General features: G+C 49.9%; 1 protein-coding gene and 1 long non-coding RNA gene across 5 annotated transcripts; one reads left to right on the forward strand and one right to left on the reverse strand.

Moving 5' to 3' along the window:
- The first annotated feature begins 2453 nt into the window (after positions 1–2453).
- On the forward strand, positions 2454–27179 carry LOC116740060. Of its 4 annotated transcripts, none has more exons than XR_004345786.1 (3): positions 2454–2719; positions 17805–25088; positions 26987–27179. It is a non-coding gene; the product is annotated as an uncharacterized LOC116740060 (long non-coding RNA). The 4 variants fall into 4 exon arrangements; XR_004345789.1 differs by lacking the exon at positions 2454–2719 and having other exon boundaries at positions 15414–24018; positions 24671–25088; XR_004345787.1 differs by lacking the exon at positions 2454–2719 and having other exon boundaries at positions 15414–20535; positions 22289–25088.
- Positions 11656–15032, reverse strand: LOC116740059 (cytochrome c oxidase subunit 7C, mitochondrial-like). Its single transcript, XM_032605212.1, has one exon. The coding sequence runs from the start codon at positions 14412–14414 to the stop codon at positions 14223–14225; it is 192 nt and encodes a 63-aa protein (XP_032461103.1). The 5' UTR covers positions 14415–15032; the 3' UTR covers positions 11656–14222.
- Positions 27180–27651: the final 472 nt, after the last annotated feature.

The raw sequence follows: 27651 nt of genomic DNA on the forward strand, positions 1-27651 counted from the left end.
TGTTAATGAGGCCAATTTTTCCAGCAATATTTTTTTCCACTTCTTAGGAAGCTTTTGTTATGCATGTTCTGTCAATATACTTAAAACTGCAGTTTCTAAACATAAAATAAAAATATTTACAAGACAAACAAATTTTTTGATTGCCAAATTCTCCTACATGGACTTTGTCTCATTTAATCCCCCTACAAGTCCTATAAGGCGGGTATTATAACTCCTGTTTTACAGATGAGGAAACTGAGGCCCAGGGACTTGCAGCCAGTCCTGGCAGGGGGCAAGAAGTGGGAGGGGACGCAAAGCCTCTCTCTGGCTCTACCCCACAAGAGGGGACTGACCCAGAGGACAATGCAGACTTGACGGAGGCAGCCCTGAGTGGGACAGTAGGGAGGCCCAGGAGGGACGTCCCGGCCCAGCCTCAGTCTCTCATGGTGCCCTGACCCCAGGCAGCTGGGCTCCAGCACTCATGCCCTGGACCATGAGGGCAGCATGGTAATCCCCTGCTGACGTGGGTCTCTCCCTGAGATGATGAGTTCCAGAGGGCAGCGCCTGTCCTCTGTGGCCCCAGCATCAGCAGAGGGCCAGCAAGCATTGGTTCAATGAACAACCGACCTCTAAGCCTCAGTCTTCCTGTCTGGCTGCCGTAAGGTAATGCGGTGAGTTCGGTAAGACAGTATATTCCATGTGCCTGGCACATAGTAGGTCCTCAGGAGGAAGTGGGGATTGATGATTATCAGTGATCAGTCCTCTGCCTTAAGAGGGGTCTGACCTAGCCCCCCTTTTTCTCACTGCCCCTCCAAGCTGCTATTGGAGAAACCATCCTCTGGGGGTCCCCCAGCCCAGAGTGAGCCCAGAGGGCCCCACCGCAGACTTCCTTGCCTCCCCGTGAGCACAGCCCTCCAGACTCCTGAAATTGGGATCCAACGAGAGAGAAGGGACATGAGCCACAAGGCCAGTGGGTCAAAGTCCAGGGCAGTGGCTGCAAGCCAGGAACACCCCCCACCCCGCGCGCCCCCGAGGGAGGTGGGGGCAGGGTAGGACTGCAGCTGAGGCAGGAGGAGAGGAGGGGGCTGTGTGGCTCACTTCCTCTGACTGGGGCCCCCGGGACCCCCCCGATGGCATGAGGAGCGCCCACTGGGTTGGGTGATGTGTTTTCTGAGTGTGACACCCGTCGGCCAACAGAGGACAGCAAATACATTTTTTATGATCCTAGGAGGCTCATTCCAGTCACGTTTACTTGAAAAGAGGCTGGGCAGTAGAAGGGGACAAGTCATGTCTCAGTTATGTGGATCCTCTTTGGGCAAGAGGGGACCCTTGTGGGATGATGTGGGGTTCTGGGAAAGGGATGCGGGGTGGGGGGGCAGATTTCAGGAAGGGGGCGGGCTGTAGGGGGTTCTCCCTTACTGTTGGAACCTCATGTACTTTATGGAGGGGGAGGAGCTTATGGGAGGAACGGGTGTCAGCACAAGAGGCCAGATCTTTGCCAGGTGGAGAGGGTACCCTCATGCCCCAGCCCCCAATTTCCAGCCTATCTCCCAGAGCCTGGGACCATGAAAGCAGCAACAGAGGGACTTTGGAATGGGGAAGGGGAAGCACAACTTTATGTTTTGGCCTTAAGGTGGGTTGGTATTTTGGGGAGTTCTTGGGAACAGAGCATGTCCATCCAATTTCAGACCCGGGGCTTCTGAGGGACTCCAGTCATCCCAGAGGAGGTTAGGGGCCGCCAAGGGGTGAGCGGCCAGGTGTGGAAGCCAGACTTGGTGCAGCTCCAACTTCTACTGTTTGTTCATAGCGGGTAGGGAGGAGTGAGAAAAATCGGAGGAAGGGCTAAAAGCGCCGGCTGGCACTGTCACTGAGTGTTCCGAAAGTGGGGGGGGCGGATCTGGGGGCGAGTCGGAATCTTAAGTAGATGCGTCCCCATTCAGACACCCCCAGCTGAGGGATCCCTGGAGCGCATGTGGAGGAATCCTGTCCACCCCCCAGGAGGGAGGCCCAGCCTAGGCTCCCTCATTCGGGCCACCGGGGTATTGGAAGTGGGGAATCTCCCCTCTTCCCCGTCCCCGCCCCCCCCCCCCGAGTTTGGAGAACCCCAGGCTCTGCCCCCATAGGTCGAGGCTGACGTCGCCGCCGCATTTCTAGGAATGCCCCTATCCGCTGACTATATTTGGCGAGGGTTTCTAGGAAGCCCCCCCCACCCCCGCCCGGCCCCGCCCGGCCCCGCCGCAGCCCCAGCCCCGGGCAGGCGGTCGCGCTTGTCTTCCAGGCTCTCACCCCGTCTCCCCGGCCGGGGAGGAGCCGCCCCGCCGCTTGGGCCGCCGCTGCCGCCTCCCCAGCGCGGCCAACCCCGGGCCGGCCCAGCCCCCGCCCCGGGCCGGCCATAGGGCGTGGGGGGGTGGGGAGCGGGGGAGGGTGGGGGCCGGGCCGGTGGGGGGGGCGGGGGCGCGGCTTTGTGGCGGCAGCGGACCTTGGAGGCCGGGTGCAGCCCCGTCGGCTCCGCGCTCTCGGCAGAAAAGGCTTTTATACGCCCCCTGCCCATCACTTGGCTCTGATCTGAGTAAGGGGGGGATTTTTTTCTGGAAGTACCCCCCCACCCACGGTGAAGGATTTGAGGCTGGGCTCCAATCGAGGAGGAGGCTGGGCGCCCCACACCCCGCGCACGCCTCCCGGGAGCCCTGGAAGGCGCAGCCCCGGGGGGCCCCCTGCACCCCCAGAGGAGACAGCGGCGGTGAGTCTCCCCCTTTTTCCTGCAAGGCACCCCTCCCCCGGGCCAGGGGGCCGTGGCAGGTGGGTGCCCAGGCCCCCGGGACAGAAGGGGGTGCGAGGTGGCTGCCTGGGGGGTGGGTGGCGACACGAGCCGGGAGGGAGGTGGCGGTGGGGGGGGGGGGGAACGCGCGGCTCTCCCGGGACCCGGCGCTAGACGCTTGCCTGGGAGGGAAGACACCGCCGCTGCCGACCCCGAGGCAGCGGGATTGGGCTCCCTCCCCCCCTCACCCCTCCCTGGCTCCCGAGAGGGGCGTGTTAGGCGTGGAGGTGGGATGGGGGCGAGGCAGCCCCCCACCTCCCTATTGCCGGGGCTTGGAAATTAACGAGGCGGGTTGAAAGCCTACCACCCCGCCCCCACCCCGGAAAGCCGGTTCGAGAAACTGACTCGCTGCGTGACCCCGATATCAGTGCCGCGCGGAGAGCAGGCCGCCCTGCTCGCGCGTCCGCGCCCGCCGCATCTCGTCGTCACTCCACGTGCGCCTGGGCCGCGCTGGCACGGGCAGGGGGGCCAGCGCCAGCCTCCGGGGGCTGGGCCCTGGGGATGTCCGGAAAAGTCGGGAGCACAGTCCCCAGAGAGTTACCACCTCCCTGAAGTAAAGTTGGCTGCCCCCTCCCTCCGAGGAGTAGGCGGCCATAGCACGTTGGCTGTAGCTTTCGCTGGACAGGAGTTAATAAAAATTTTTTAAAAATCTAGGTTCCGAGGTGCGGATCGGGGTGTCAGGGCCCGAGACCACACCAAGTTGCTCTGGCAAAAGTTAGGAGAAAAAAAGGAAAGGCATTTTTGATTTGGGGCTGGGGGGGAGTGGCGTTTCTGGTTTCTCCTGCTTCCAAGCCCCACCGTGGGGAGCGTTGGAATGTGCCGCTCAGATCCTCTGAGGACACATCCATATTTATAATTTATTTTTAGGAGAAGTTGTGAAAAAGGGAGGGGGTTTAAAATGGGGAGAAAAGGTGTGTGTATCGGAGTGGCCTTTCCAGAACCCAGAGGCTAATTGAGCTATTAAGATGGAAATCACTTCCTCCAGTCTGGGCAAGCTGCAAATTTGACTTTAATAAGACAATTAAGGGCACAAATAACTAAACTTTAGCTGGATTTGGGAAGGGGTGGGGGTGGGGCACTGCAGGAGGCCCCTCAGGCACTCCTTTTGCGCTCCCCTAAGGGCCATTTTGGACGCTCAGCGTCTTCCCTGGGAAGGTGTCAGGCCCAGCTATGGGTCTGGGGGCAAGGGAGGGAAAAGATACCCCCATGGGGCAGGCAAATACGCCCTCTGTCCCCACCATGCAACCCTGGCTTTTGGATGAGATGAACTGTCATCCCCATCGTTCCTGCAGGAAAACCCAATAATGATTCCTTTAATTATCCAGGATTCTCCAAAATCCTGCCTCAAAGGCAGCCTGCCCCAGTGCTGTGAGCTGAGAAGGGGGACACCCTTCTGGAGAAAGGAGGTTTTGGAGGCTGTGGTCCCAGAATCGGGGTTTTGAGGGCGAGATGAGTTTATGTTTTATCCAACTGGCCCACAAAGTCCCGCTTTTGGGGTCATTATAAACGGCGAGGGATTCAGGCCCCAGCAGTCCCTGGAGGAAGGGGGCAGAGAGCTAGCTGCACTCCGAAGGTCGGTCAGAGGAAAGCGGGGAGGTTTGCTTCTTTTGGTAAAACTGAAAAGCCGTCTGGGGGATATTCTTATATATGTGTGTGTATGTGTTCTCAGTCTGTTGAACCTACTGTTTTCAAGGGCCTTTCTTTGGGAGGCCAAGAAGGTATGAGAAGGCAAAAGTACTTCCCCCCCCGCCCCGCCCCCCAGTGGTTTAATGAGATGTTTTAAACAGGATTTTAAGGGAATGAGTGACACATGGGTTGTGTCAAACCATTTGACACCCTCAAAAATCAAACATCACTGACATCGTGAATTGCAGTTACATTAGATTTGCATGCTTGCTCCCACGTGGAATCGCAGTATTTCTCTGCAATTCTTTGCTACACTGATCTTAGTCATTTTATAAGAAACGCTGGATAATCTGTTGTCAGGGAATACTCTAAGGCAAAGGTGGTGGAGGTACAAATGCCCCTCCCATTAACCTTATTAAGTTCTGTTAATTTACACACACACACACACACCCCTACCCTCCAGTTGTAACCTATATAGACATCCACATACCTTAAGTTTATTTATTTGCAAACCTGGATTTCAATCAAGTGTTCACGGCAGGGCATAGAGAAAAGTGAGCTGTACCTGAAAAACTCTGGAACACCAAGTCCCTGACAGAAGATTCGTGTTGAATAGACATGGCACATAGACACACTGGTGACATTCGTGTTCCCGGGGCCTTGGCAAAAAACAGTTCTTTACTTTTCAGAGTTCTTTCCCTTTGTTATGGGATACGATGAAACAGCACAATTTTCAGGAGTCCACAGTCCCAGCGTGGCTGGGCGATGGGAAATTGTCACGTTGTGAATTCCTGAATCGCCACCCCCATCGTAGCGCCAGAGAGCTGACTGTCAGGTCATATTTGCTTTGCTAAATAAGGACATCTCACCAAATTAGCCTCTAATGATACTTCTACAAATAGGGTGTCTTACGTGAATTAACGAGACCGGAACACCAAATGTCGCACCAAGATACTGAGCTATAATCGTGGCGATGAAGCAGCATGTTAAAATTGCTGAATGGTCAAGTGTGGAAAATCAGAATTTAGTGCTGAATGTGAACCGGGGGCTGCTTTAATTCGAGCATTCGAAAGAGCACAGCCCCTGCTTACACTCGGCCCTCTGCAAGGGTGTGTGTAATTATGAATACATTTAGCAAACTCCCCCTGCCTCTGAGCCTGGAAACAGGCAGAGTAGCATGGTGAAGAGACTGTAAGTCACTCCTTTGCAGTGAGAAGTGGTCGCTAATTCAGCAAAGAATAACAGCTTCTTTTCATATTCCGACCACTGCTCCCCCCTGCCCCGCCCCGACCCTAACCAATAAGAAAAAATAAAAGCTCAGCAGTGGAACTGCTGAATACATTTTGGCTTTTCTCCTTTTGCCCCTCTGTGTGAAATTTCACGAAGCAGTTGCTACTTTTCCCTCCAAGGAAGTGTGGATGGATTTCAAAAGAAAAAAAAAAAAGCAAATTTGAATGTAAGTCTTAGCCATACACAATCCATAGCCGACCCTCACAGGGAAAAAAAATGTTTCAACAGAAAGAATATGGAATAGCTGGGGGGGGGGGTAAAATATTTAGGAGAGGGGCTGCAATGAAACTCCTACTTCCTTGAAAATAAAACATGCGTTTCTGACCCAAACCAATGAAAGTTGGAAAAGTCCCTAAGGGAGCACTCCCTCTATTTCTTGCTTCCCAGCCTCCCACCCACTTATATTAAGAGCAGAAAGAAGATTCTTGCCAGATAAACGTACAACTACCTTATAGAAGAGAAGCTCAGCCTCTTGTAATTGTGATATTGTAAATACAGCTATTTTAGGCATGAGGATAGAAATGGGTCTGATGAAAGTGAAGGCAAACTTGGTCCTTAGAACCGCTTGCCAGAAAGGGCATACCCAAACAAAATAATCCACTTTCTTTCTTGCCCAGCATCCCAAACTTGGGAAAATGTATCCCAAACTTGGGAAAATATAAAGTCCTTTTTGCTTCTTATATTTGGAACAAGGTGAAAGTAAACGCTGAAGAAAAACACCTATGCGAACGTGTTATAAAACGATCACAGACTCGAGGCCTAGAAGCCATGCAGGCTTTTCAGGCAAAAGGGTACATGTTGAAGAGAGTTTGGAAGGAGGGGACTTCGGGGTCCCTGTCACCCCAAGCCCCCCACACCTCCTCGGGGTCTCTTTCCAAAGCACCCAGTCCTCAGAGGCTGCTTTCCCAGCGTCCTCCATTGTAGGGGGGCGTGTGCAGATATTTACAAAGCTTTCAAGTTTCTGATTTTACATCATCTTCCTTATATAAAACATTCAAGCTGAAGGAACCACAAAGCAAACTCCTTTCTCAGTGTCTCCGGAAAGGCTGCACCACTAGCATGAAAGGGAAGCACACCTAGAAAATGAAAACTGATGTTGGTGTCCCAAGAAAGCCATTGTCAAAAGGGACTGAGAAGAGGGAGGCAAATTTAGCCTTTGCTGGAGGATTTGGCCCAGGCGGGGAAAGGAGCCTTAAGGTAGCTGTGCAGTGTGGTGTGAAAGTTTTCTGAGAGACATGCAGAAAACCAGCCTCTCTTGTTGGAATCATGCGTGAGATCAGTGCCTGGGTCTCTTGGCATCTTTGCCCAAAACAGCCTGGACCGCTGCCAGCCCAGGCCTGAACGTGGCCTTGCAGCCACCACCAGAGCCCAAACAAGCCCCAGACAGGTGCTGGGGGAGGGGGGGGTCTCTCCTCCTGGGGCCCTCAGGGCCCACAGCATTTCTTGGCTAAAAGCAGGGAGTGGGGTGTGGGGGGGGGTGTTAGGCTCCCGAGAGCAGCCTCCCCAGAGACTCTTGACTGTCCCGGTTACCACGTGGCCTCCAGTGAGGGCAGAACCCAACTTTGCTAAGACCAGGCTAGCAGGTTCCAGAGCAGAGCTGTGCTTTTGCAGCCCGGGCTGAAGCTCTCTCTGCCCTCCGGCAACAGGGCTGCGATCCTGCCGTTTGGGGTGGGCCGAGGGGATGTGGCAGGGGGCCAGCCACAGAGCAGGGGCGGACACATCTAAGCTACCGTGCAGTCTACCCCCTGCAGGGGTGTGTGTGTGTGTGTGTGTGTGTGTGTGTGTGTGTGTTCGCCTGCCTTCTCCAGCCAGCGGCCTCCTGTCCACCTGGGGAGCTGAGCCCTCTTCTTTCAATCGGGGTGCAAGGAAAACCCGGGCCAGGGGGGTCAGGGCTGCAGCCTGGAAGTGGGGGAGAAGGCTTTGGCAGGCCATCAGAGGGCCTGGAGGGAAGGCCAGGGAGGTGGATGAGGGGACCTACATCTAAGCCACCCTGGGGGCCGGCAGAGAGAGAACTGTGTGGGCATTCGGGAATAAGACATGCAGGAGACAAGCCTGCTCAGCCTTGGCACTGGGACTCATCCTCTGGGGGAAGTTGCACCCAGCCTGGAGTCAGCCAAGCCCACGGGCCTCCCGTTTGGCCTCAGTAACTGGACTCTAGGCCACCAAAAGGCCCCATGGGTTCCTGATTGTATCTTCGAATGGCATTAAAAGGTCCAGACCAGGCACTCGTAGGCCAGGCCATATTTAGCCTCAGGTTCACCCAGAGAATATTTTAGGTGCTGCTTGAAAGGCGAGATCTAGGCCTGGTTGCCGGCTGTCACATGGCAAGTGTAGAATCGCCCCCTCGCAGGTCTGGCCGAGGTGGCCGGGTGCTCACCACCACAGATGCCCGGAGTCCCTGCCAGAGCTCCGGGGCCACGCGACAGGTGCCGAGGAGCCAGCGAGCGCCCACGTCGCGGGTTCTGTGTTGGGAAGGCTTTTTGCCCCGATTTTCACTCTGATGGCGATAAGGCCGCTTCCATTCACAGAACTCACAGAGGCTGTTTTCAGCCCCTCTCTTCCGCGATGGCCCAGTGTGATATGCCAGCTTGCTGAGTGAGCAGCTCCCTCCTCGGGTGTCAGCAGCAGTAGAGGTGTTAACCCTTTCAAGGCGGGCGGGGGGGGGGGGCGTTGCTGGCTGGCTTGAGGGAGGGCCTTGTCTGCAGAGACCTTGAAGGCCACAAACCCTGGGGAGCCCCTGCCCTTGACTCCTTAATCAGTCGTTAGCGGCTGGACCTGAGAGTCGGCACCCTGGACCTTAGCTGTGATTTTCCCCCTTTGGCTCCATCAGTGATAACCACCAGGCTCCCCGACCCAAGCTCTCGCCCTTCACTTGTTCATACAGCCCTGGAAACAGCTGCTTGCTTTACAGATATTTTCATCCGGGTTTCCAAGTTGATAACTTTCCCACATTCCAGAGGAAGGAGGGATTGAAGGATCTGTGATTCACTTGGGTTATTAACGAGGGTTTGGAATAATCATTCGGGGTCTTGGGGAGATGGCACTGGCTCTTGAGAGTCACCTGGCCTTAGGGACTAATCCTCACCACCTGCTCTGGGTTCCAGATCCTGGTTTTCTGGGCACAGAGGAGGCGCCTCTATATTGAAGCCACTGTGTGGAGACACATTTAGCCAATTATCAGCCTTTCAGGAGCCTGGGTGGAGCCACCGCCTGTGCACCAGGAAAGCGTCGGCTTGTTTAAAGTTTGCTCTAACTTTGTACATTTTTTCCTTTTTAGTTTTGGCTCTTGGAGTTCCGAGAGCCACCACTTCCTGCCCAGCTGGTTCATTACCGCAGGGAAAATGAGGGACTTTTGGGGGCAGATGTGTTTCCATTCCGCTATCATAATGCCCCTAAAAATCCTTATTGCTCTTGCAGTATTCCTCGGGGGTCCCTGGGCCAGCTGTGGCAGCTGAGTTTCTCCAGCAACTAAAAGAAGAGACAAAGATGTTCCCCCAAACCTTCCCTTCTGGTTCCTGGTAGAGCTCCCCTCAACAGTGCTCAGAACTGGTGCACCATGAAAAATGAAAAGATGCCATCCGCAGACACCAGTTCCTAAACGTGCTCTTTGCCCTCCAGGGGCCAAATGTTGGAGATCAGGCTTGGGAAACAGGGCAGCTGAGGCTGCTGTCAGCGTTTGCTCTGGGGGTTCATGGTGGGGGAGGTGGGGAAAGTGGGGAAGAAACAAGTGTTACCTGTTTGACAAGGCGATTCACATTCAGCCTGGGCCTTCCAGCAGGGCCTCTGGGATCCTCACCTTGGCAGGGGCTCTGGACAGTCCTGATTGGCTCACCAGCTCCCCGAGTCAGACCCCTTCCCCACCCTCTGCCTCGGTTTCCTTCTTTGGCAACACCCCATGTTCTGTTCTGAAAGGGTTCTCACCTGTACCTAGAGCGTTATCATGAGTTCAAGTGATAGACAAGCTCAGAAAGTGCTTTGAAAGTGGTGATGCCAAAGCATGAAACATGGAAGCTGTCAGTGCTGATACTTACTAATACACGCTTCATATGCTAGGACAGCTCGGACAGGAGCAGAGACTACAGTCCAGCAGTAAGCACAGATTTCTAGAATCATGGAATCGGGCAGCCCCAGCCCTGCGACTCTTTCGCAGTGTCACCCCCAGGCACCCCAACCTCTCTGGGCCTCCATTTCCTCACGTAGGAAACCTATGTTTTGGAATAGAAGTTTCCCAAGTCTGATATGCACATGATTTTACGTGCTACCTGGCTAGAGACGTAAATTATTCTAACAGGTATTTCTTTGTACAGCAGATTTCTACTTATGGCAAGCAGTTGGCTTTCAGTTTAGGGTAGGGGTAGAAGGGCTCTTTTTTACATCAATTTTTGCAAGATAAAGAGGGTGAGTTGCTTGAAAGAAAAATATTAAGCAAAGGAGAGTACGGGTGGCCTGAGGATGGGGCAGAACTCAAGATGATACTTTCTAAAGTTTCAAAGTCTACCTCTTTTTTTTTTTTCTTTTTGGCCGCATGGCATGGCTTTTGGGATCTTAGTTCCCCGACCAGGGATTGAATCCAGCCCTCGGCAGTGAGACGTGGAGTCCTAACCACTGGATAGCCAGGGAATTCCCCATAGTCCACCTCTTAAGAAATCTTGTTTGTCTTAGGGATTTTCTGCACCCATGGAGTTGGTGTGGGGAGGGGTAGGTTGCCAATTCCAATCTGCAGGGGGCTCGACCTGTGACAACCTGGGGGTCACGTGTCTTCCCCCACAAACTCCTGCCCTGCTCGCCAACACCAGTGAGACCCCTTGGATCTCCGCCCCTATGCCCACCCATAGCTCTGATTTGTCTTTTATTTTAAGATCCTGCTGCCCCAGCACCCTCCTTCCTGGCCGAGGCACCTCTTTAAGCCTCAGTTTTCTCAGCGAAATGGGGAGAATAATTAACCCCCTGTCTCAGAGCAGTGTGACGATCAGGGGTTAATGGGACTCAATTGAGCAGCTATGATGGTTCACACACAGGGCACGGCTCAGGAGGCAGTGGGCACCGGAGGCCCTGGGATGGGCAGGGGGCACAGCAGCACCCTTGGCCTGGAGGGGTATTCCTTGGACAGGCCACCCGGTGCCAGGCCTGGGCATCAGCTCCCCACCCACCCCCTGGGATGGGGAAACAGCAAGCACTGGGTCCCAGCCAGCAGGGGCGGGCTCTGGTTTCACTTTCTGCTGTGTCATGGGGTGGGGGGTGGCATCAGGGCCCAGCTGGCCAGCTGGGGCAGGCACCGAGAAGCTGGCAGACAGCTGTGGCCCAGCTGCCAGAGCACAACCCGTGCCCTCACCCTGCAGCCTGCCAGGATGGGGGCTGGGCCCTAGGGCACCCCTTAAATGCCTCTCACCCCCCTTGCCTTGCACAGTGAGAGGACCCCAAGTGAGAAAAGCCAGGAGGGGATGAAATGGTTCCTCTAGGCACGAGATCGCCCCCAAACAAGTTCTTACGGCCGCAGTCTTGAGGTTCTGGGAACTGCGGCTGTTGATTCTGGATCAGAGCGCTCTGGCAGGATGCCTGCTTCCCACCTGCCTTCACTGGTGCATGTCTATTGAGGGCCTACTGTGTGCTCAGCACAGCGCCAGGTGCCAGAGGTACAGCAGGAAGCAAGACACTGTGCCTGCCCTCATGGGGCTCCAAGTTGAGTCGCGGGGCACAGACAAAAGAGCAAGTAAACAGAGAAAAAGGGACTTCCCTGGTGGCGCAGTGGTAAGAATCCACCTGTCGACGCAGGGGACAGGGGTTCAATCCCTGGTCTGGGAAGATCCCACATGCCGCGGAGCAACTGAGCCTGTGCGCCACAACTACTGAGCCCACGTGCCAGAACTACTGAGCCTGCGCACCTAGAGCCTGTGCTCCGCAACGAGAGAAGCCACCGCAATGAGAAGCCCGTGCACCGCAACGAAGAGTAGCCCCCGCTCACCGCAACTAGAGAAAGCCCACTTGCAGCAACAAAGACCCAACGCAGCCAAAAAATAAATTAATTAATTTTTTAAAAAAGAGAGAGAAAGAATCCCATCTTATGGGGACAGTTACACACTGTACGCCTTGTGGTAGCATCTCAGAGAAGGTACATGCATACGTGCGTGTGTATGCAAGTGTGCCTGTCAGGGATGTGTCGACTCCTGGGACACGTAGTCGGTTGAGAACACAGACCCAGGGACCACATGTCCCATGTTTGAATCTGGATTTTTCCACTGACTGGTGTGAGATCACAGGCAAGTTCCCTCTTCTTTTTGGGCCTCAATTTCTCCATCTCTACATGATAGGGTTGTAATGAGGAAGAAATGAACATCCATAAAGAACTTAAGACAGTGTCTGGCATCAACCATCTGCTGTCTAAGTCTTAGCTATTATCTAAGAATCATAAATGTGCGCTCTTCTCCTAGGATGAAATGCAGCCGTCACTGCAGGCTGAGAACAGCAGTGATATTGCGGAGCCTGCCCTCCCTGCTCAGCGCTGTACCGGCCTCATCTCACTTACTAGCCACAACCAGACCTCACATTGGCCTTAGCATCTCTGTTCACATGAGGAAATGGAGGCTCAGACAGGTGAAGAGTTGTGTCCGATGGTTCCCAGCTGGAAAGCAGTTTGACCCCAGGCACAGGGCCAGCTTCACAGCGTGGGCCCTGCATAGTTCAGTGCTCTGCTGTTGTCATCCTGAAATTTTGAATAATTTTCGAACAAGGTGCCCACGTTTTCATTTAGCAAATTACAGAGCCAGTCCTGCCCAGATCTGACCTACTCCAAAGCTGGCACTCTTAACTCCTACCATCCATCTATCATACAGCTGGCCCAGAGTGGTTTTCCAATTCATTGGTACAGTATTTAGTGTGGGACTGAAATCCTGGGGAGAATACAGGACTTATTATGGGGCCAAATTGCCCAGATGCCTCTTTGATTGTCGCCCCCATCAGAAGGAAGGAGGTCAGTTGCCAAGGGCAGGGGGTGAATCATTCATTGCTGTATCCCTAGGGCCTGGCATGTATTAGCTACTCAGTTAATCACTGTGAAACAAAGCGAATGGATGGGAGGCTGCCGTATCTCCCAAACTAAACCCGATTTAAATAACACCGTCCAGGAAATCAGGTCATCAATGGTGGCTACCCTCAGCTGGCTTCTGGACAATCCCCCGAAGGGTGTGGAGACAAAGGTCTCTTCCCTCCCCTGGCTGCAAACCCGGGCCGCAAACCTGCATGCCAATACCTCGTAGCAGATTACTGTTTAAACAGGTTCTGGTGGGGACCTCAGAGGCAACACAAGTGTTTAAAGACATGCAGGCCTGGATTCCTGAGCACCTGTTATTGGGGAAGATACCGAGCTCAGCCAAAAGAGTACTTGAGTTCTGGGCAGGTTCAAGTCCCAGCTGAGGATCAGGGGGTACAGTTTCCTGGACTGCTAAATGAGAGAGTTTGGATTGGGGGGTTAAGGGTCCTCTTTTCCTCTGAAATTAGAGTTTTCTACACTCACACATTTCCAAATTTGCTCCCCCCCCAAAACTTAACGTAGCTTTACTAAGAAGCAAAGAATCCTCTCAAAAGCCTTTAAGATATTTATAACAATAATAAACGTGTTTTTGGCCAACTGTTTTCACAGGCTTGATCTCCATCACTTCACATAATTACCACACGAAGTAGGAGATACTGCCCTCATTTTCTAAATAACATCGTAACCACCAACATATATTGAGTGTTGTATATGAAGTAAGCACTTCACACGTATGAAGTCATTTTCATTGCACAAGCAACATATAAGGGAGGCACTGTTACTGCCTCTGGTTTCCTGATGAGGAAACAAGCTTAAAGAGAGGAACTGACTTGTCCAAGGTCACACACCCAGCATGTGATGAGCTGGAGTTCAAGCCTGGATCTTCCATGTCGGGTCAGCAAACCTTTTCTGGAAAGGGCCAGATACTAAATATTTTTAGACTTTGCAGACCATACAGTCCCTGTCACAGCTACTCCACTCTGCTGTTGTAAGAAGAAGCCAACCAGAGACATTAAGTAAATGAATGGATGTGGCTGTGTGTTCCAGTAAAACTTTATTTAGAAAATCAGGAAGTGGGCTGATTTTGGCCCATAGGCTATAGTTTGCCCACCCTGTTCCAGACCCCAAAACCTGCAAGAACCTGGCCCTGGCAACGCTCTTCCTCACCCTCTCTCCCCACCTGTGAGGTGACTGAGTTACGTTTCAGAACAGAGACCAGTGGGGCTTGGGAGAAGTTGAGTTGGCCCCTCTTTCCTTGGGATTATGAAGCTCTTGGAATTTACAACTACTAGGACTTGTTACTGACTGCCATGATAGATCACCACGGGGACTTTAAAATCGTAATTTTAATAGCTGTCAAGTGAGTAACTTTTTTATGCCATAGTTTATTTACAAACATATCTAGGATGCTGAGTTCAAGAGTTTGATCCTTCTTCAGAGACTGCACACTTAAAATGCTCCTCTTCATATCTGTCTCATGGATTATTTTTTAAGCAGTTGGTGTCTTACTATATAGAAAGGTGCAGCAAATCCAGACCCAAAGTACAAAGTCATCATAGCTAGTAACTGCCGCTTGTTTTCCACTGAAAATGGTAAATTCTTCCCTGGACCCTCCTCACAGTGGCTCCTACAGGCCACAGAGGTTGTGAACCTCCGGATGCTTTGTCCCAACATAGCGCTGTTGGAAGCCCTGCGAAAAGCTCACAAACCGAAGGCAGAAGAAATGGAGGCAGCACACCTCGTGCTCCTTTCCTCACGACCTTGTTCCCCTGCGTGCAAGGACTGAAAGGGAAGTGAGTAACTTAAAGAGCAAAGTGTTTAGGAAAATACCTCTATGGGGCACTTTGGCTGTGGAAGGAACTTCTCTTTGGGGAAGGCACTTCTCTGTAGTTGGTGGCAATGGCAAAAGAGTGAAAAATGTCTTAAGGCAGAAGAAGGTAACGGGATGGGGAGATGGAAAGGTGTGTGTGTGTGTGTGTGTGTGTGTGTGTGCACGCACACGCCTGCAGAGAGAGGGTGGAGGAGGGAGAGATTTCCCAAAGGCAGGAGGCTGGAGCCTAAGGATTCCTGGCGGGAGAAGGGGGTCGGGGGGAGGACATGACTTTCTCCCCCAACAGTTTTATTGAGATATAATTCATTTACCATGTAATTCACCCATTTCAAGGGCACAACTCAATGGCTTTGAGTATGTTCACAGAGTTGTGCGATCATCATCACAATCAATTTTAAAACAGTTCTATCCGCTCAGAAAGAAACCCCCATACCCTTTAACAGTCACCCCCCACCCCAATCTTCCAGTCCCTCCCCCAGCCCCCACCCCTAAACAATCACTAATCTACTCTGTCTCTGTAGATTTGCCTGTTCTGCATATTTCCTACCAATGGAATCATACAGTATGTGATCCTTTGTTACTGGCTTCTTTCACTCAGCATTTGTGTCCTCAAGCTTCATCCATGCTGGGCTTCCCTAGTGGCACAGTGGTTAAGAGTCTGCCTGACAATGTAGGGGACATGGGTTTGAGCCCTGGTCCGGGAAGATCCCACGTGCCGTGGAGCAACTAAGCCTGTCACCACAGCTACTGAGCTTGCGCTGTAGAGCCAGCGAGCCACAACTACTGAGCCCGCGTGTCACAACTACTGAAGCTCACGCGCCTAGAGCCTGTGCTCCGCAACAAGAAAAGCCACCGCAAGGAAGAGTAGCCCCCGCTTGCCACAGCTAGAGAAAGCCCACACTCAGCAACAAAGACCCAATGCAGCCAAAAATAAATTTTAAAAAAAATTTTTAAAAAGGTTCATCCTGTTCATGCTGTAGCCCATATCAGAACTTCATTCCTTTTTATGACAGATAACATCCATATTTTATTTATCCAGTTGTCAGTTGATAGACATTTGGCAGTTATGCATAATTCAGCTCTGAATATTCATGTGTTTTTGTGTGGACGTATGTTTTCATTTTTTTGGAGTAATATATCTAGAGTAGAATTGCTGGGTCATACGGCAACTGCATTTTAACATTTTGAGGACCTGCCGGAGGCACATCATATAGTGCCTTTTTCAACTTTGTATTATGGAAGTTTCCTACCATACTGAAAATGAGAAAGCACCCTGTACCCATCCTCCAGGTTCAACAACGATCAACCTTTTGCCAGTCTTGTTTCACCTGCCTTCCCTCCGCCATTGTTCCCCACTGAGTAGTTTGAAGCCAGTCCATACACTGCACTTTATGCCGTTAACTTGGCTGAGAGGTCAACATTTCCTTTCATCCCAAACCTTCGGGCCAAGTCTCCTATACCCATATCCTTGTGTGGATGGAATTTGGGGACAGTGGAGGAATTGGGGCATGGTCTAGAGTGGGTCAGTGTGGGGTGGGAAAGGAATGGTCCTGAGTGAAGTAAGTCTAGCTACAGGATTTGCAAAATGAAAACGTGGAGCCCTTTGTTCAGAAATTACTAAGCAGTTCAAGATAACAACAGTAGAACATCAAACTTAACGTAGACCGTGTACAACAGCACAAGTCATGCGCCCATGAGGCCAGCAAAAGGGCGCCCGAGCAGAACTGAGAACTGATTGATTGGCTGCAGGAATTTTGAGCTTTGGGTGCCTAGGAGAGACACAAGCATCCCTCACCCCCAATCTCTGGAAAGGAGAGTTGGGTCTCTCATGGCATGTGGGACAGTGTTTAAGTCCGTTCCATTGGAATCTCCAAAAATAAGATGACCCCAGCTGACATGTGGGTTATAAGTACTTTTTAAAAAGAGCCATTTGTCTTAAGCCTTCTTCCCTAAGAACCTGCGGTTGTTTTATTTGGCCACACCAGTTTGTCCTGGACTCTGAGTGTACCATGATATCACGGCAAACGACAGGGGCTGCAGGACAGAGGCCTGCTGGTGAGCAAGCAATCCAGAGCAGTAGCAGGACCAGGGATACCCATTAGAGGCAGGTGGCCATGGCAGACACTGGCAACCATCATGGCACCCAATCCCTCCCAGCTCAGACAGAGCTCCATTATCCTTCTCAAAGGACAGCCTCCACCAAGCAAATGAACCTTATTTCTCGTGCTCATCTAGACTCTCAACCCAAGAATTCACCTAGAGATTCAGAGCCTGCAGTTTGTGTTGGGATGACACTGCAAGGATGCACTTAGACTAACGAAACCTTGTCATGAAGGGGAACGCAACATGACTGAGAAGGAGGGAGAGAGTGGAAGAGAGGGACTCACTGAAGAGAGCAGATAAGGACCTTGCAGCGCCACCTGTTCTCTGTGGCATGTTCAATGAATGAACATTCATTCATTCGTTCAATTATTTGAGGACTTATACGTAAGAGACTGAGTACACAGGCATGAGTAATATAGTAGTCAACACGACAGACACAGTTCCTACCCGTAGGGGCAGGAGAGGCAATCATAAACCAAAGAGGAAGAGAACATTTTACATTTGATTAAAATAATATGACAACGGCAAAAAAACCCAACAACAGGTCTGAGTGAATTCGGCTGGCAGCTTTGGGGTTTATAGACAGTGGATCTTAAAGCAAAGCCCAACACAGGATTTTGGCAATTCTCAGCAGAGTGAATGTGGAAGCAGCACAACCAGGAGAAGGCTCTGGAGGAGGTAGATGGCTCAGGGTTTTATTTTTGTTTTTTCACCTGCCAGCACTTTCTCCCCCCAACTTCCATTAACGGACACGATGCCCAGTGCGAAGATGGCCGCTTACAGTGCCCAAGCCTCAGCTATAGTAATTGGTCCAGGCATAGACACGTGACTCAAATACAACCAATCACAGCAGCCCACTTCTGAGCTGAGCTGCAGTGATTGGTCCAGGTGTGGTCATGTGACCCAAGCAGGGCCAATCCAGGATTACCCTAACTACAGCTGGTGAGAAGGCTGCTTTTCCCAGCCCCTCTCCAGCATCCAGAGCTATCTGTGACCACAGAGACTGAGGCCAGTATGGAGGAAGGGAGAAATGAGGATTGGGATGGGGGTATGGGGCGGAGAGAGAGACTGGCGCTGCGTTCTGTCCCTGGATCCAAGAGCAACTCAGCCTCTTTTGTTCTTCATCATAGCTACCTGAGATCAGCTCTGGTTTCCGTATGGTCCAAAGCATCCCAATTCAGGACTTGGGAACTGTTTTTCCCTCTTCACGGATTGTGTGAATCTAAAAGGGGTAGGTTATCCTCAGAGCTCATTCTCCCCTAGGTTTGCCTGCTGTACTTGGGAATGAGAGATTCCCCAGACACATCTCCACGCTCCCCCGCTCCAATTAATCTACCACTGAATCAGAGCTAAACACTTATTCTTGGACTTCAAGTCCTGCCCTCTTCCTGCTTGCTTGCTTCTCTCCGACCTCATTCCCAACATACACCCACCTCCCCTTCCCACCCTGCTCTCCACCAAGGATGGAGCCTGCAGCTTGCCGTGGCCTCTGCTACAATGCCCACCACATTATATTTGCAATGATTTACTTATGACTGTTACCCCCCATGACCTTGAGCCTGGGGACCTGCGTCTCACTCATCTTTGCACCCCCAGCAGCTGGCACACAGCAGGTGGGCAGCAAATGCGGGAGGGAGGGAGGGAAAGGAGGAGGAGGGGAGAAAGGGTCACTCCCTCCTACTGAGTCTGGTCAACAGATGGATCACTCAGAGGGTCAAGTTCTATACTTGTTTCCTTCGCCAGATACTCTTCCCTCAGGTGGACACACAGCTCGTGCTCCCAACCCCTTCAGGCCTCTACTTCAGTGTCACCTGGGAACTGCATTCTCCCAGTCCCCTTCTTGACCCCTGCCCCTCTTCCATGCTTTCTTGTTCTCTTTCTTGTTCCCTTCCACCACCATCAGTCTTTCTCCATGTTCTATTTATTTTATCTCCTCTCTCTCTCCCCCTCTCTCTCCCTCCCTCTCTCACTGAAATGTCAACTCCAGGTGGGCAGCCATCTTTGATTTGTTCCCTGCTGTCTCCTCAGCACCTAGTAGATGCTCAATAAATATCTGTGGAATGAATGAATTCACCAAAAACCACAGTCTTGCCAAATTTGTTTCTCCCTATGCACTTCATGTGTTTTACAGGTGTCAGGTGATGTATTAGGTTCCTAGGGCAGCCATAACAAATTACTACAAACCGAGTGGCTTAAAACTATAGAAATCTATTATTTCAAAGTTCTGGAGGCTAGAAGTCCAAACTCTGGTAGGGCTATACTCCTCCCAGGTGCCCCAGAGGAAAATCCATGCCTTGCCTCTTCCAACTTCTGGTGGCTCCAGTGTTCCTTGACATGTGGCTGCATCACTCCAATCTCTGCTTCCATCTTCCTACGTTCTTCTGTCTGTCTGTCTCTGCTTCTCTCATACAAGGATGCGTGTAACTGCCTTTAGTGCCCATCCGAATAATCCAGGGTAAACTCCGCCTCTCAAGACCCTTAACTTAATCACATCTTTTTCCATATAAGGAAACCTGTGAAGGTTCTGGGAGAGAAGTGGACATAGCTTTTCACTCTCTGGGGATCGCCATTCAGTCCACTGTATGATTGGCATAAAGACCAGAAAAGCAAAGATTCCCACCACCACTCCACTGGCCTGACAGATACGTAATGAAAAAGAGTATTATTGTTGTATTACATTGCCCTGGTCAGAGGAAACAGGGGAAATAAAGGAGCCCCTTTGCATTTTTTCTCTAACTCTAGTTTCACTTTTTAAATGTAACCACCGTATGCAGTCCGCATAATCTTCATAGATTTTCTAACCATAGTCGAGAGCATATACTTTTTTGGCTCCTAACATTAAGAAAATTGGAGGGGCTGGGCGTTATAATATATCCTGAAGACATGACAGCCCTCTGACCCACCACAATCTTTCTAATGACTTCTAGCAATGCACCATACTTAACCTGTCCCCCACTGGCCAGCATTTCAGTTAACTCCAGGATTTTGCAGTTGTAACATACATACTCTCTGGCATGTGTCCCAGTATCCCCATCAGATACATTCCTAGAAGTGGAATTTCTAGGTCAGAGGATATGTGCATTTTTAAATTTCTACAGCTATTGCCCAGTGCCCTTCACCAAGGTGGCATCATTCACAGGCACACCAACAATGCACAAGTGAGGGTGTCTGTTTCCAACACCCTCGCCCTCCTTGGCAAGGATGCAGCATGTCAGGAGGAAGCAAATCTCAAACTCAGGTACGTGGACTTTCCATGTGGACCTGGGTGAGGGTGGACACGGCCTCCAAAGTTGTCCCTGTGGCTTTCTGAGGTGCTAAGTCATTCACAGTTCTCGTTTGGCTTTTATAAACAAAGGCAGAGTTTGGGGAGGTGGGCCAGAACTGTGCAGCGGATGCATTGTACAACTCAGTATTTATTTCTTTAGTGCGGTCAGAACTTAAATATGGTCAAAACATATTCTTCTTTTAATTTACACAAACAAATATGTTCCCGGGCTGACACCTCCAGTGCCAAGTTTCTAGGGGAAATGAAATTCTACTGTGAGAGGATAAACCACTAGAGAGAAGATGAGGGTGGAAAAGTCGCCACCGTTTGCTTTGCACATCCGAACTGGGCTGCTGAGAGGTGTTTCAGAACTGGGCTCTTGCCTCTTGGTCTCTTTCTGTCTTTGCCGCAGATAAACTTGCCAGTAATTTCAGTGCATGAAACATGGAACGTGTCGAGGCCAGAGGATGGAAAACACTCCGGTTTTGATAAAAGGAGGTCTGCTCGCCTTGGAATCCTCCACCCTGCTAGTCAGCAGACGCAAAGATTTATCCAGAGAGGGGCTGATGAATTGAGAAAACAGAAATGAGGCCAATGTGAGTTGCCTTTCAAGAGCTGTGCTAATATAAAACCAAGCAACTTGAATTTGTTCCAAGAGGGGATTAAAGCAACATGTTATTTTGAGTGATTGCTTAATTTATTGAGCTGTGGCTAGATCTGTAATGAAATACAGCCCTTGCGACTGATAACCTCCTGCTGTAATTGAACTTCTACAATTAAGGAATATTTTCTGAGACTTTCTCTGGAACAGCTCAGAATTTTTAGTCTGTGTGGTGGGGTGCTTTTGAGCACTCATTTTCCAGGCAAGCTTTTTTTTTTTTCTCTAAGGAGAAAACAGGCTGATGTTAATAAGGAAAAGAAGCAGCATTTTATTGAATGTCTTATGTGCACCAGGCACTTAATATACATTATCTCTAATCCTGACAACAGCCCAAGGAAGTCCCTCTTATTTGTCCTTATTTAACAGAGATGAGGCTCCTAGATGTCAAGTAATTTTGCAGAGTGGCACTGTCCAAGATGGTAGCTACTAGCCACTTGTGGCTATTTCTGTGTAAGTTATTTAAAATTTTTTAAATCCCAAAATTCACTTCCTAGGCTGCAGTAATAACCCTATGGGGCTAGTGGCTACCACACTGGACGGTGCAGATATAGATTTTGATTACTGCAGAAGGTTCTACTGCTCTGTGCCATTCCAGGTATTTCACAGGTAGAAACAGGCAGTGCTAGGTTTCAATCCCAAGCTAATGGGCTTTGAAGGCAGCATCTGCCATACCCCTCATTTCCTTCTCTTCCTTTGGCTGAGAAGCAAGGACTAGAGTAGTGATTCTAAACCCTGGCTGCACGTGAAAATTACCTGGACCGCTTTAAAAAACAGTAGTGATGTTAGGCTCCCAGGCCCAGAGATTCTGACTTAATTGTGATTGAGAGGGGTTTTTATAATTCCCCACGTGACTCAAGTGTGCAGCCAGGATTGAGAGCAGTTAGATGAGAGGATCCACACACAGGATGGTGGGAGAGCTGGTTCGTCTGCCATGAGAATGTGGTCCCTTGTGGGTCCTGACATGGGCTTCTCTCAGAGCCACTTCTAGGCCTCCAAATCAGAGGCCTCGGGTTCATTTCTGAGGGAAAGCCTTAAGTGCTTTCTCATATGCTTCCTGCTCGGCGGGAGACACAAAGGGGAGCTCTGCTTTTAGAAGCAGGCTTTGTTACACTGTCATGGAAGAAAGGAGATGCGGATGTAAGATCACAGAGATGAAGTGAAAAACCTGGAGTCCCCAGTTTGAATGGGAAGCATCGGTATTTTGCCTTACAAAATAAAGCACGTGTTTCCTACCCCTGTCCTCTGAAAAGGTTAGAAATAATGGGCAATTCACTAACAGTGAGCACTCCCAGTACCCACGTTGTGGTCTCTAAACACCACTTCCAACTAGAAGTGCTCTCTGCAGGTTCTGTGGAGATAGGGCTGATTCAAGGTCTGAGGCGGGAAATATGCAAGATGAGCCTGGAACACCTTATCATCCAAGTAGCTCAGAAGCTGTTATGGGGACATATCAAAAGGAGGCAGGAAGACAACGTGAAGAGGCTCCCACTGGCCAAAGATGGGACATTCTGAGCATCAATAGGAATAACTGCAATGGATGGAAATGTGTTATGTATGTCCAGATCTGTAAGTTCACAATGATACTTAGAAAAACAGAAAAGCATAAACTCATTTGTCATCTTTGGAGGACGTTGGGACCAACTTTTTTTTTTTTTTCTTTCCTTTTGGCCACACTGCATGGCTTGCAGGATCTCAGCTCCCAGACCAGGGATTGAACCCGGGCCATGGCAGTGAAAACCCGGAATCCTAACCACTAGGCCACAGGGAACTCCCTGGGATGAACTTCTTATTTCGAACACTGTCAAATACAGGCGGAAGAGTCAAGCATTTATCCTTTCTGGTATGAACCATACTTTACAGTAACCAAATGGCTGATCAGGGGAAGTTTCTTTATAGACCTATTCCAGCTAACAAACAAAGACAGAAGGATAGAATTAGTAAGCCACCCTTTTCAACCTCTAATGGATCTAGACAGTGATCATCAATGGCTACTAACATCATGAAGAGGGACAACCACACATTATGTGCCTTCAAATAGAAATACAAAACAGCCACTAGGAAGTAGTCATACAAACACAAAAAACAAACATGAATCTAAGTGAACTTCTAGATCTAACTACTGATTTACAAGCAACAGAGTGGGCAGAGGAACACGTATAACACCAGCACGGGGATGCAATAAGCAAAATCCAGACCGGAACACTCTACAGAGCAACCAACCCAGTTTCCTCAACAAATAAATTGCAAGAGAAGAAAGAGGAAGGGAGGGAGAACCCGCAGATTAAGAAAGGCGTACGAGGCGTATCAACCAGGCACAATGTATGAACCTTATACGAATTCTGATTTTAACTGTAAAGAAAACAGTTATGAGACAACCAGAAAATTCTGAACACTGGATATTTGCTGATATTAAAGCATTACTGTTAGTAGGTGTGATGGTGGTAAAAAAAAAAAAAATCCTTTTTCTTTTGGAGTCATAAATGAAAATATTTGCAGAAGAAATGGTTGATGTCTGGAATTTGCTTAGTATCTGAGTATCTGGGATGCGGGAGGAGGGGAAGGGGGTATAGATGGAACAAGGCTGGCTGAGAGTTGGTGATTATTGAAGCTGGGTGATGGATAGCTGGGGTTTATGGTACCATGTACTCTACTCTTGTGTGCACTTGTGTATTGGTTTGACCTGCCCACCACTGCTGGCATCTCTGGGCAAGCCTGGGTAGCAGGTTTGAGGTACATCTCAGTGCGTGCATGTGTGCACACCCTCTCCTGTCTCCATGGCAACCAGTGAGGTGAGAAAGCAGCATCCAAAAGGTTCCTGTCCACATGAGGATCCGGCCAGGCTGCTGGTGTTGTGCTCGGCCCACCGTGGCTGCTCCCTTTGGAGAATTCCTAGTCAGATCTTCACAGTCCCACCCCCACACACCAGATCTGCCTCCTTGCACCCCTTTGCTGTCACTCGTGCTCTCCCTATGCACCCCCTGAGGAAGTAGAGACCAATTAGTGGAGAGACAGGACGCTGAATCAGATCCAAGTTCAATTTTTGATGTCTCCACTTAATGGCAGGACCTTTAACCTCCCTGAGTCTCAATTTTCTCACCTGTAAAATGGGTATGATGTGACCTCAACGAACTCAACAAATCTTTATTATGGGGGGGGGACAGTGGCAAAAAGGACCTAGTCTCCACCTTATGGAACTAGACACCCGGAGGTAAAAGGCAATCTTAAGAGTATGTACTGTGATAAAGTACATGTTTAAAAAAATTTTTTTTGAAAACTGGCAGCCACTACTAATGAAAGATCATAACTCTAAATCATACTTTTCATTAACCAGGATATCCACACTTTCCAGCTACTGACTATCCACTATGCCAGACCTATAGAATATTTTCACTTAACTGAGTGCTCGTATTTCCACGAAGTAAGTACTATTATCACTACGATTTTATGGAGGAGGAAACTAGGCATTAGAGGTGAGATAACTTGCCCACGGCTGCACCGTGGGTGCATGGCCCTGCCTTCTTTGCTCGGCCCTCTGCATTGATTAAGCTCTGAAATGCAGCAGCAGGGCTGGGAAACCAGAACTACCAGGAGGCCAAAAGCCCTCCAGGTCAAACCCCATTTTGCAAATGAGGAAGCAGTGGCCCCGAGAGGCCAAGTAACTTGTTCCAAGCCGCAAGCTGAATCGGCTGCTTAACCTGTGTCCAGGCTGCTTGGGGAGAAGGTCCAGGGAAGCCCCACGTGGTAAGGGAGGCTTATTTCCCCAGTTCATCCTGTCCCAGGGTAGGGTGACCAGTCATCCTGGGGTTTCCCAGGACTGGGAACTTTAGGTGCTTAAATCAGGGAAGTCCTGGGCCCACTGGGATGAGTTGATCACGCTGTCCCACAGCGAGGCATCTAAATGGATGTTTTCTAGGACATGAGAACCAGAACCAAGTCCCCACAGAAGTACTGGGGCTTCATGCCTTATATAATTAACTGATCATTAATATCTAGGCCCCCCCTGCACCAGCTAGACTCTCCACCCACAGGGGTAGGGACCAGTAATGTGAATATCCACTTCTGTTCTACAGCCCCTGACTCAACTGTGACCCATGAATGACACTCAATAAACAGTGATCGAATGGACCAACCAACACTATCATCACCTCTGACTAGGCCTCCATCTGAAATTGCTATAGCTGCCGTGACCTCCAGTTCCCATTTCAGACAGGCTGGTATCCATGATGTCACATGATAGAAGATGATTCCAGAAAAAGACTGGCCAAGAGGCTCCTGGACGGAGCTATGGCAGACAAGACTGGGTGTGGTTTTTCTTTAATTATTGTACCTGTTTTGTCTGTTCTTTCTTGGCTCTGTTCACATCCCCATCCCAGCACCAGTGCAGGAAAACAAAACATTATCGCAGAGTTTGAGACAAGATGGCTGGCTGGTTCCCACTCTGCTTGTACTTAATGCCAAGAATGTTCAAGACTTGTCTTGGCCACAAAGGTAATAATAAAATCAGGCAGTCTGGTTATTTGGCTACTAATTTCCTTCTTCGTTGTTTTTTTGTTTTTTTTTTTTCCTCCCCGTTTCCTTAAATTAATTCCAGAGTTCCTCCAGATTTCTCGTTGCTAAGCTATAAAATTCCAGTTTCTCAGCACCCATGCCGATTGGCAGGGAGGCTCCGGGCAGTTCCAATCAGAAGCAGGTTGCTGAAGGAACATCCACATCGTAGCTTGCCCCGGGGTATTGGAATTTTCTCCCTGATGTTACGAACCATCAAAGTCTTTGTCTAACTGTGCAAAACCCATTCTCTTGATCTTGTCTGCCTCTCTCTGGAGTGCAGGCTGTTGGGGGGATGCCAGAGGTCCTGGAATTTCCCACTGGTCCTGGAGGAATAGGGAGTCCCTGGGTCTCCAGGTTGGGGTCAGCCCACAGCCTGTCCATGGTTGACCAAAGATGACAGCATGGTGCCCTGCCATGGGCTGGGACATGCCTCAATCCTCCCCTGACTGGCCTCTCCCGTGCCATCTCTTAAGCTTGGTGAAAGGCTGAAGGGGGTTGAGGAAAAGTAGGTGCCATTGGATGGGGGGTTGTTGCGGAGAGGCTGCATTTGTAAAGGACTTTAAAACATGTAGACGGTAAGGGCACCGTGGAGGGACGTTCTGGTGTTTCACCTCCAGAATCCTGACGCAAGCAGCCACCGTGAACTGAGCTCCTACTTTGCGCCAGAAACTTTATTTTTATTTTTTAAACCTCTTTATTGAGGTATGACTGACATACAAAAAGCTATCTATATTTAATGTATACAACTTGTTGAGTTTGGAGATAAGTATACACCCGTGAGACACAGAGAACAGACTGGTGGTTGCTAAGGGAGAGGGGGTTGGGGGAGGGATGGAGTAGAAGTTTGGGTCAGCAGATGTGAGCTTTTATATATAGAATGGACAGACAACAAGGTCCTGCTGTATAGCACAGGGAACTATATTCAATATCCTGTGATAAACCATAATGGAAAAGAATATTTAAAAAAGAATGTATACATATGTATAACTGAATCACTTTGCTGTACAGCAGTAATAAACACATTGTCAATCAACTATAGTTCAATTAAAAATAAATAAAAAATAAGTATACACGGGTGAAACTACCATCACAATCTATGCCATAGATATAGCCATCACTTATAAAAATTTCCTCCCACCTTCTTTACTATTCTTTTTTCTTGTGATAGGAACATTTAACATAAGATCTACCCTCTTGGTAAAATTTTAAGTGTACAATACAGTGTTGTTAACTATCATTATCGTGCTGTACATTAGATCTCCAGAACTTAGTCATCTTGCAGACCTGAAGCTTTGTACCCCTTGGCCAATATCTTCCCATTTCCCCCTCCTCCCACCCCCTGGAAATCCCCATTCTATTCTCTGGTCCTCTGAGTTTGACTATTTTAGATTTCTCATATAAGTGGTACCATGGAGTGGTGTCTGGCTTATTTCACTTAACCTATGTCTGGCTTATTTCACTTAAGCTAATGTCCTCAAGGTCCATCCAAGTGTTCACATTGTTCAGAATTTCCTTCTTTTTAAGGCCATTGCATGTACCACGTTTTCTTTCTCCATTCATCTGTCAATGGACATTTAAGTTAACTCCATGTCTTGGCTATTGTGCTGGAAACTTTACACACACATCTCCTCCTATCCTGAAACTCCCACCGGACAGACAGAGAACATGATGGACGTCTGCTGGTTTTCCTTGCACAGCTTTATCTTTCACCGACAGGGGAGCCATGCCACAGGGGAAATCATGTGACCCAAGCCTGGCCACAGTGATTGGCTCTGGGATGGGCACATAACCAAGTTGGGCTAATCAGAACCATTCTTGTGCCTTTTTTTTTTTGCCAGAATTATAGGAAAAGAGCCCCCGCTCTTGCCACTGGACTTGCTGAGCTAGTGACCACTGTGAACACACGTGGAAGGTGCCTGAAGGAGATAAGGAGCCCCTGTGATGATGCTTGAGTTCTGCATGCAGCTCTGGGGATCTCAGATCTATTTCTTGGATTTTAGTTAAAGGAACAGTAAATTATTTGTCTGTTTAAGCCAATTTGCCTTGTGTGTCTGTTGCTTCTCACTGACAGAGTGAATAATACTGACACATAGTTTTCTCTTCATGGTGCCCGGCTCTGGGTTGGGCGATTTGCACACAGGGTCCTTATAATCACCTGGTGAGGTATTCTGTTTTGCAGACAGGAAAACCAAGGCTCAGAGGAGTGAGGGAGCCTGGTGCAGACAATACGGCCAGTATGTGCTCAGGGATTCAAACCTGGTCTAACGGATGTCTTGGTGACTTATCAAATTCAACTGGTCCAAAGCTGAATTTGAGAGCCTCCCCTCAAGTCTGATTTCCCCCAGGGCCCCCCACCTCAGGGATAGCACCTCCTTCAGTCTGGTGAGGCTAACCGGAAACCAGGTGTCATCCCTGACCCCTCCCAGCCTCACCCAAGCCTCACTAAGTCCTGTCCATCGACCTGCTCGGCAGCCCTGGAAGCAAGCAGTTTACTCCTTTCCCC

Source organism: Phocoena sinus, chromosome 15 (genome assembly GCF_008692025.1).
Source record: "Phocoena sinus isolate mPhoSin1 chromosome 15, mPhoSin1.pri, whole genome shotgun sequence".
NCBI classification, from domain to species: Eukaryota; Metazoa; Chordata; class Mammalia; order Artiodactyla; family Phocoenidae; genus Phocoena; species Phocoena sinus.